Source organism: Acinonyx jubatus, chromosome C1, assembly GCF_027475565.1.
Source record: "Acinonyx jubatus isolate Ajub_Pintada_27869175 chromosome C1, VMU_Ajub_asm_v1.0, whole genome shotgun sequence".
Taxonomy (NCBI): Eukaryota; Metazoa; Chordata; class Mammalia; order Carnivora; family Felidae; genus Acinonyx; species Acinonyx jubatus.
Window position 1 is genome coordinate 91,778,066 of NC_069381.1, and position 10,624 is coordinate 91,788,689.

At 43.6% G+C, this 10,624-nt stretch overlaps 1 protein-coding gene across 2 annotated transcripts in view; it reads right to left on the reverse strand.

Moving 5' to 3' along the window:
* SORT1 (sortilin 1) overlaps window positions 1-7,369 on the reverse strand; it is a 67,133-nt gene extending 59,764 nt beyond the window's left edge. Inside the window, exon 1 of one of the 2 annotated variants that reach the window (XM_027058415.2) lies at window positions 7,003-7,369. In XM_027058415.2, the coding sequence (XP_026914216.1) occupies window positions 7,003-7,314 (312 nt within the window). In that variant the 5' untranslated portion in view covers window positions 7,315-7,369. The remainder of the gene's footprint in view (window positions 1-7,002) is intronic. The other variant, XM_027058414.2, reaches the window with a different exon arrangement.
* Between the last annotated feature and the right edge of the window lie 3,255 nt (window positions 7,370-10,624).

Consider the following 10,624-nt stretch of genomic DNA (forward strand, 5'->3'; position numbering starts at 1 on the left):
CTGCCCTCTATTCCATTCTCCTGTTGGGCGCATTCTTCAAGACCACAGCAATGGTCACCTTCTAAAAAGGATAACTCTTCTTGGCTCCCCATTTCCACCTCTGGTTTCTCCACCTCTAGCCCCCTCTCTAGCACTAAAAGATGTAAGTCCCAAAACAAAATTCCCTGCCCAGACATCCCCTCTCTTTCCTCTTCTCATCCCTGCCCAAGAGCTACCTTTTTTGACTTTTCTATATGTTCTTCTGGAAAGCTTAGACATACTCCTCATCTCTCCATTGACCATTCCCTGAGCATATGTTGGATTTCCCTCCATCATGCCTTTACAGATCTCCTTAATAATCACCTCCATACCTTGATTCTCTCTTCATCTAGGAGGCCTTCCCAGACCACCGCACTGTAGTGGTCAAGCCTTCTTCAAAAATTCTTCCAAACTCTCATCAAGCCATCTCTGAACACCTAAACCCTTAAAGTAGCACCAATGAGGATATCTTTAATGTTTACCTGTGATGATGCACAGGTCTGAACTCCACTATACAGTTTAGTAAGTACTTAAATGAATGACATCCACATAATACGTTTAACAAAACATTTTGATAGAACTTCATATTTGACCCTCCAAATAATCCTAAAGCTGCTTATCTAGTTTATAAACTTATAAAGGTCATAGAAGTTAAGTGACTGTCCATGAATCACATAGCTATAAAGCAGCAGAACAAGGTCTCAAATCTGGGTATTGAGATCTCTCTTTTGAATTTTGTATACAACATATCTGTAATTTGAATCCCTTTGACAAATAGTATGTACCAGATAGACATTTGATTGAGTCATCTTGTCTGGGAAGTATGAGGTTCATCAAAATTTTTCTTCCCAGTTCAATTCTCTTGATTCTTCAGGGTGATCTTACTGTTGAACAGACTTACAAATTGGCTTAAGTACAATATTAGAGCTTAGTTTCTTAGGTAATACAGGAAGAACAAAACTTTTAACAAAAGCAAATAAGAGAGAGATAGTACTCAAGCCCTAGAAGGGAAAAAAACATACATTTCTTCTGATGAAAAAAATCAAATCAATTAATCACACATACATTTCTAACTAGCACAGGACTGAGTATACTAATGGTAAGCTGACAATCTTTTTTATTAATTTATTTATTTTTGAAAGAGAAAGAGAGAGGGAGAGAGCAGGGGAGGGGCAGAGAGAGGGGGGACAGAGGATACGAAGTGAGCTCTGTGCTGACAGCAGACAGCCCAATATGGGGCTTGACCTCACAAACCGTGAGATCATGACCTGAGCCAAAGTAGGACACTTAACTGACTGAGCCACCCAGGCCCCCTGGCCATCTGTTTTCAAATACAAGCAGTCAGGACAAAAAAAAAAAAAAAAAAAAAGCCCCAGTTTTGGCAAAGTACTGTAGGGAAGGAGAAAAAACAAATTTACTATTATATATTTACTGGGTTTGCTTTTGGACTATCCAAAAGCTTTGGTTAGTATTTGCTTAGCATTAGATTCTTCAGGCAACAAAGAATGATAAAGAACTACCCAAAAAATAAACAAATCAAATCAAAGGTCTTTCATAATTATACGAAAAAAATACTCCTGCTATCTTTAACCACACTGGTATTTCAGTGAAGCAAGCTCTGGAGGTGGTAACAAATTACCCCCAGATGTGAAATCCCAGGCTATGTTCAAGTTCAACTGTGAAGCAGATCAGCCGCAATTTGCTTCTAAATTTGGAATCAAGCAATAAACATTTGTGATCACAACCTCTGGCCTCCTCCTCTTCCATATGAATCAGAATTTTTTTAGACATTTTAAATCTAATCCAAAATTTCTCATGTTGTAGATGAGGAATTGAGGGCTAGAAAGCGAAATGCAAAACAGAAAATAAATTACAGTCACAGAAAACTTTCTCAGCAAAACACCACAGGCTCTGAATGGAAGATTCTGTTTTTACTGTGGTTTCCTGAGACTAGGGTTGAGAGTAGAGTAGGGAAAATAGCCTCAATCTTTAAAAAACAAACAAACAAAAAAAAAGAACAACAGAAAAAAAACCCTCCACATGTCCAGCATTCACTTAAAAACCTCTACAGATTTGAAGGGTCTGTCGTGAAGATCCATTCGACCTAGCTAGCTCAAAGATATATATTACTAACCCAGCTTTGATTACAGTCACTATTAGAACAACAATACAAAACCTGTCTAAAACTGACTAAAATTGACTAGCATGTTCCTCAAGGCCCATTTTACTCCTCAAACCCATTTACATAAAGATCAGTGACATGGCTACCTAGACAATGGGAAAGAACAAATTTTCACCAAACTTTAAAAAATGTTTATTTATTTTGAGAGAGAGAAAACAAGAGGGAGCAAGTGGAGGAGGGGCAGAGAGAGAGAGAGGGAGAGAGAGAATCCCAAGCAGGCTCTGCACTGCCAGCACAGAGCCCAACCTGGGGCTCAAACCCACAAACTGTGAGATCATGACCTGAGCCAAAACCAAGAGTTGGATGCCTACTCGACTGAGCCACCCAGGCACCCCAATCAATTTTCACCAAATTTTTAAAAAAGAGTAAAAGATGCAAAAGAAACACTGGTTACAAAAGGATAAGAAGGCAACTGAAAAATTTTTTGGAAATTTACAAATGCACTATCTATTTCAAAATATTTTTGGAGCTACTATCATAGCACCTTTTCCTTAAAAAGCTGTATTTTTAAATTAGATGTTAAATTTGATAGTTTTGTGTACGCTAATATTAGCTTCTAATCACCTAAAACATTTGAACGTCATTTCTTCAGTCTTAAAACACAGTTCACTTTCTGTAGAGACAGAACTTGAGGGGTCGGGGTGCACAGAAAGGGAGGGAGAGGAGCAGACATTACTCCTACCGACCACTACCACTCAGTGTTAAGCATTGCCCTGATGTGATGATCACACAAGGATAACAGGCCAAGTAGGACAAAGTTGGGGAGCACAGTCTCTGCAGTCACCCATTGAGAATCCAATGCTTGCTGGCAGGAGCCGATTAGAAATCGGCAGAGTGCAGAAGAAGCTGCTAATAGCCTCCGTGAACCTGACACGAAAGATCAGATCAAAACAGCAGGATGGAGAGCCTATTATTATTATCATTACAGAAAGAAAATAACCATTAGAAATTGACCAGAACATGAGCCTTCTCCCAATTATTTCCACAAACAGACAAGAGACTCAGATTTCTAATTAAAAATCACTAGGCACAGAGCCAAATATTTGAGTCAGCAGAGAACTTACCTAATTGTCACGCTGCATTCCCTCTCAGCCACTTGTCCTGCCTGGGTAGCTGTCTACCCTCACCCCAGCCAACCTTCAGATGAGGACTAACTAACCTTTCCCCAGATAAGTATACTTCATCGAATCTGCTGATACTTGTAACTGAAATCCCCAATGCATACGGCATGTTAACAGCCATTAGGGGTTAAAGTTCTGATTAGTATACTGCATGGGAGTAGAATCCCATGAGGATTTTGCTCATTCTGCTCAACCAGGACCAAGAAGGAAATCCTGCAGAATTCCTATTCTTTGACCCCCAAACAAATGGGTGGAACAGGACTCAAGAGAAGATTAACTCGAGGGTGTGGCTGGGAATGCCGGGGAAGGTAGTATGAAGAGAGGTTGAATGTTGGAATAAGTGAGGCACTTAGAAAGTTGCAGGGGAGCTAAAGGCACTGACCTTCAGATTTCTGGGTGTTACAAAGATCCACGACAGGCTAGAAGTGGCAGCTCCTTGAACCTCCAACAGGCACATTCAGTCCTGTCAGCCTGGACTCAGCCTTGCCAGCACCAGCAAGCACACACACACATTCTTCTCAGAGCTGACATACACACAACACAGTCTCTCCACAGGGCCTGTTTACTTAAGAAACCAGATGCTTTGATGTTGGGGTAGAAGTTGGGAAGTTATGTGTAAAGAAGTAGTTAATGACAGCAGCAGAGGGAGGACAGAGAAGGAGCAGCAGTTTTCTGGCTTTTAATCATAACTTTTGAAAGTTTTAAGGAAATTATCAAATGGTCTGAACCCAGGAATGAGAAGGAAATTATGTCAGCAACCACCGTAACTCCGGCCAAGGCATTTCATCTGTTTCTTTAAGACAGTTTTCATGCCTAACCTCAAAGGGCTACTTATAGGAGGAATGTTTTGAAGCAATCCAACTTAGCAACCAACATTAATAAAATCTATGCTTGCTCAATTTCTCTCATGTACAAAGGTTATACATGTCATGAGCATTCCAAGCACTTAAAGGAAAGAATCAGTAAAAAGGGTGGTGTGAAAACAGTTTTGGGTTAGAGGCAAAAAGGGTATTTATTGAGCCCGAGTTTCAGGTCATTAGGGCACAGGTCTCCTAAACCAGAACAGAAAAGTGCTATCATGGTTTAGAACTACCTTGCTTTTTAAGGAAGATGAAACACCAACATATTCTCATAAGCCAAACAAACCATAGGTCCAGGAGATCTGCTAAACCCTTCTGAGGCTTTTCATTGTCCAGTCTGAATTATCTTTTCCTGGTATCATTCAGCACACCTTGAACATTTTTAGGGCATTCTCATATACTGACTGTACGGATTAATGTGGTCTAACACGAACAGCACATTTTAGCAAATAAGAAGAGAACCAAGAACTTCTGATTTTCCTTGGGAAGTGAATCCTGTCATCTTATGAAAAACTACTCTAAATGGCACTTTCCCAGCTGTACAAAAGTATACAATATCCCTGATAAAAAAAAGTTGTTTTGTCCTGCTGATACTTTTATCTCACACTATTATAGTGTGAGATAAAATACTAGATAAAATACTAGATCCCCAAATACTAGATCTCTTCAATATAGTTCAGGAAGATTTATTATGACTTCTAAAAACAGAGAAGCGAAAACCAGAACAAACCACTATGTAACAATTCCTGTTAAGGAGGTGAATCTCTGGGGCACCTGGGTGGCTCAATCGGTTAAGCCATGACTTTGGCTCAGGTCATGATCTCATGGTTCGTGAGTTCGAGCCCTGCGTAGGGCTCTGTGCAGACAGCTCAGAGCCTGGAGCCTGCTTCGGATCCTGTGTCTCCCTCTCTCTGCCCCTCCTCCACTCGTGCTTCTCTCTCTCTCTCAAATAAACATTAAAATTTAAAAAAAAAAAAGGAAGTGGACCTCTAAGACCTGCTTTACTCAACCATGTCTAAGGTGAAGAATATTAACAACAGCTTCACTCTGGCCACATATACATGTTATAAATAGGATGGGATCTCTGAAGGACAGATCATGGACGATGAACAAGTGCAAAAAGAGCTATTTAAAATTAGGTCACTGAAAGACTAAGAAAAAAAGCTAAAAAACAAAACAAAACACTGGAAACAGTAGCTAAATAAAATGAGAGAAACAGAGGGAAGTTTCTTTTCATATGGACCTTAAAGAACCAGATTTTAAGACCTGCTCTTGAGTAGATTTGGCCTAAGAATCCCCTGAGCCAGTTTTTTCAACCTCTAGCTTTAAAAATCAATAGTTTACAAATGACATATCAAGTCAAGCCAATCAAGGAAGGTTCTGCAGGAATAAATCCAGGAGGAGCAGCAGGTCCTAAATTAGGTAGGTCAACCAGCAAGAGAAGAATCAAATATAGAGTAAGAATGCTGTGTCCAGCTGACTCCAGGAAGGAAGTGGTCCTGTTGTAAGTTTAGCTTCGGTACTGCAAGGCCTTTCTCAACACCCTACCGTGAGATGGAAGTCTACAACATTATTTCTTCCTCCACAAACAGGAAGTCTTCCCGGTACTCACTCCACCCAATCTGCATCCCACCCGTCAGCACTAGTTTCACCACCTTTCCACAGCTCCTGCCTGGAATGCCTTACGTGGGGCTACCCGGCTACCCCTGACTGCTTGTGCCCTGACTGCAGTTGCCCTAGGGGGAGGGGGGAGTGCAGATCTGAGAATTCTGCACAGGTAACAAGTATAGTCCAGGCAGAGGGAGAATGATAGTTCAGGGGGAGACTGAGATCTGGCTGACAGGGAACGTGGCTATACATGGACAAGTGCAGTTAGCCACTCATCTCTGTCCCCCCATGCAACTCTCTTTGAAAGAGCAAGAGCTATAACAAAGAACATATTAAATTGAGAATACATTGTGCATATATGGGTAACAACAATTAAACTGTTAGTTCTAGAAAAACAAGAGGAAGATGCCCATGTTGCACTGCAGCAAGGAGCCAGGACCTTCTTAACAATGGGCTTTGTCAGGCCAGTAGCGTGCAAAGGTTGAGGGGCTTGTCCCCAGGGCCAGAAATGCTACAATTTCTAAAGTTGTTGACTAGGACCTAGCGCAAAGGAGAGTATCTGCAACGTGCGTCCTAACTGTTGGAAATCTTGTTAACAACAAGATGAAGACATCCTGGTCAGAGTCCAAAGCCAGGATAGAAGGTCAAATGTGAAGGCGTAAGAGAGATCACATATATACTGTGATCTTACTTCCAAGCTTGTTCCTTTGCCTATTAAAATACACACAGTAACCTAGGAACTGCCGTGGGATTTCTGAACACCCGCCTACCCACCCTGAAAGTACTGACCCAGCGAGGACACACCTTTGCTTCTGCGCAGCCCAACTTCTCCAAGCACTTAAGAGGTAATTATTCCTCCAGTTGCCTAGTGGGTTATAGCGCTACTGGATCCTAATTATTTACACAGAGGCAAAAACAGCGACGCACAAGAGATTTTGACAACTTAAAAAAAAAAAAAAAAAGAATGCCGTGAAAGTCGAAGGCTGCCTCCCCTGTGACGAAACACAGCCCCGCGGGCCGCTCCCGGGCCGGACTCCGCCCGCCGCAGTTTCGGGGCCGCGGCCAGGCGAGCGGCCCGGGTCTCCACGGCGGAGACGCGAGGCGCGCGGACGGAAAAAGAGGGGCGGGCTGCGCGGGCGGGGCAGGCGGCCGCCGGGGGCCCGGAGGCGGCACCTCGCAGTCCGGGCGGCAACCGGGCCCGGCGCCCGCTCACCTGGTGCGTGTTGTTGGCCAGCTTGGCGACGAAGTCCCGGACCCGGCCGCAGTCCTCATCCTCGTCGAGCGCGCTGCGGCGCCAACGGCCGCCGCGGGGAACCGGGCCCCCGGGCGCGGCCGCGCGCAGCCCCCAGCTCACCCCGACGGGGCCGGTCCAGCGCGACAGCGGCGCAGCGGGCGGCGGCGGCGCGTCCAGCCGGTCCTGGCCGAGGGTCGCCGGCGGCAGCAGCTGCAGGAGGAGGAGGAGGTGGAGGCCGAGGCCGTGGGGCCAGCGCGAGAGGCCGTCCGCAGCTCCCCGGGGCCGCTCCATCGCCGCCGAATGCCGACGCCGCCGACACCTGCCGCCCGGCGCGCCCGCCCACCCCCGCCGGCGCCGCGCCACACCCCCGAGCCGGAGCCCGGCGCTCCTTGGATACGCGCAGCCGGGCCTCTCCGCCCCCATAGGCTGGCCGCCTGTCCTTCTTTCCCGGCCCACTCCTCATTGGCTCGCGTCGCCTCCGGCTTCGGGGGTCCTGGATTCGGATGCCAAGATGCGGGACTGATTGGCTGGAACGTGGCAGAGACGGCTGAGGTCATCCCCCCCCATCGCCCGGCGTCTCCGGGGCCGGACTTCCAGAGTTAGCGTAGGAGCTTCCCCCGCCCCTCCCGCGTAGCCCCCCGCTCTTGGCGCCCGGACCCACTCTGGAACCCCAGGTTGGGGACTAGGTTATTCCCCCGTCTTCCCCACAGACACCCCTAAAATTCCTTTCATTGCGGCAGCGCCTGGAAAATCTCTTAAGGGAATCCCTGAACTCGCTCAGCTGGAAAAAGGGGGCTTCGTCATGAACCGGTGCTTCAGGTTTCCCTCGCGTACTGGAGCACTCATTGTCTAATGTAGCAGCCTTCTTACTGCCAAAAGAGGTAAATGTGAATTGTGTGGGCTAGTCCTACGGAGGCAGATAGACATCAGGACATCCGTGACTCATGCAAGAAGAGTCCTCCACCATGTATGGTCTCACTCACTTTCTTCTTCTGCAGGGAGTTAGGCCAAAGGTAGAATTGCTCATTGGTTCCCCCAGAGTTACAAAGTAGCATAGAATCAGGGGCAGGTAAAAGGGGCAAGAGAATTACCCAGTGCTTACTTTTAGATAATCATTTCATAGGTGCATGTTGTCTTTACCGAAGTGCCCTAACCCTGCGGTGAGTGCATTGCACAAGTTTGGTTTTCAGTGTATAATGCCCCCTAAATCAGCACCCTGCCTTTAATCAATAAAACGCCCATGCTGTTTCCTTTATTGAAGAAACTGCACACTTAACTTTTAGAACATGCAGCGCAGGTAAAACCAGTTTTTAATCTTTACTGGCTCCGTCCCTTCAGAATGCCAGAAATTGTTCAGGAGAAAATGTAGCAAATAGATACAAAGTCTGCAAAATGTTACACCCAGATAAAGCCACTAAAAACTACTTTTAACTATAAACTGGACGTAAACCCAAATGAGAATATAATATTCACTGTAGAGCAAAATGGTGCAATGCACCCAACCCAATGTTTACATTAAAATCCTATTCATGTTAATTTGCAAGCAAAAAGATTTACAAATTTACATTTTTTTCCCCAACAACCATGATAAGACCTGAGAAGTGAAAAATAATTTTTGAATGGCATCTGAACAGGGTGGTGAAATCACTAGAATAGTCTTCCAAGTTCTCAGCTGCTGAAATGACAAAGCTCCATGAAAACCGGTGTACAATTTGTTCCTTTCTGTTAATTACCATGTGTCAGATTATTTTTTAAAATACAGATTATTTTTTAATCTATGCCAACTATGGAGTAGATCACAAGACAGTCAGTTCCAGCAGCATGTGATTAGCTGGGGAAGAAGAGGGGCTATAGAGGAATATTTCTTTGTTTGGGTGACACAAAGATGAATGGTCTATTGTCTTACAGCCCTGAAAGGAAAAAAGCCAACTCAACAGTGCCATCTCCTGGAGAAATTACTAAATCCACTTTTAAACTAAGTAGTAAATTGTAATTATGTGCACCTTCACTTTTGAATGTATTGCTTTTAGTTACCATATGCTTACAAAATATATATTTCCTTTCTCTAACTCTACCAGCTTCTGGGGACATGGCATTTTGCATATGGCACTGAGGAAGTGTTTTGAGTGAATAAACTGTTCTGGTATTTTACTTTTGTCTGACACAGGCACTAAATACAGAGGTTGCACTTTATCTCCCTTGTGAAATACTGCACAGAAGATCTTACCTTACTTGTAGGACTAAAATATATAGATTACTTATCTCAAAACTGTACTTTCCTCCAAGATACATTCTATAGCAGAAAGATGAACAGAAAAGTTACACATCACAAAACTATTGCTTTTCCTAGTGAGATTATTTCTGGTTCTGTTTAAACTGAACACAAGAAGTGTTGTAGAAAGTTTTAAAGTTCTACAAAAAAAAAAAACCCCACAAAGTTCCATCTCTTTCAAGAATGCTGAAATCCTTTTAAGAATTCTGAAGTTTGAGCTATAGAGGGTATTAAACTTACTGCCTCACCAGTTGTATAAGGTACAAGTAACACTGCCTGGGCAGTAAGGAGGAAAATAGTGTAAGCTGAGGCTATGGGAGATATGCTAAGATCTATTTTCCCTTAAACAATACCCATGATTCGGAGACACAACTCTCACCTCTCCCTAAAGCGGCACACTTTGTGCATGAACCTACACAGAATTAAAGGGAATGCTGTGGTCTAGTTCTCCCCACGAGAAGCTTCATGGGAGCACAGACCATACTGTTTTCACAGCTCTATTCCCAATGCCTGATACATTATTACTTGGCACATAGGAAGTAAGTACTCAGTAAGTTTGTTAGATTTAAATAAATAGAAATTACGATAGGATTTTTCGGTGGCATTTTCTATCAGGATTTGATAACTGGTGAACATGAAATGAATCTCATGATTATCATATTTAAAAAGTAATCTCTACACTCAACTCTGAGATCAAGAGTCCCATGCTCTACCGACTTGCGCCAGCCAGGCATCCTACCGTGTATTTAGTAACAGGGTTAAAATAACCGTAACAGTCTCCGGAACATTGGTGACAATACACTCTGGTTCCCTACTCTCCTTATGTGTATATACAGGGCAAAAGTTTTCTTCCAAGTGTTTCCAGTCATTGTAATTTCCAAAGGCATATAAACACAAGTTTCTGTGTTTTTTTTTTTTTTTTGGGGGTGGGGGAGGAGAGTTGCCTGGAAACACAGTATGAGATTTAGTATGAATTCAACCTACTCAAATAATCATAACTTATTTTGACATCATGGACAACTGCCTACAAATGTTAATGAAGATAATACACAATCAATTCTGCATTATCCACATATGGATTAGCCAGTCATGTTGTAGATAGTGCAAGTACATTTCAAATCTCAATGAGATTTCCCTATTACTTAGAAGGTGTGTAGGCTTCAAGGGACCTGGCATTGTAAAATCAAGAGTTGATGATTTGAAACCAGAAAATCTGAGTTCAAATCCCAACAGCTTAATTTTGTGTCCACGGACACACAGCCTTAGATTCTTTATCTGTATGATAATGATATCCATTTCATATGGCCATTTTGGGGGCTCCAAAAGATT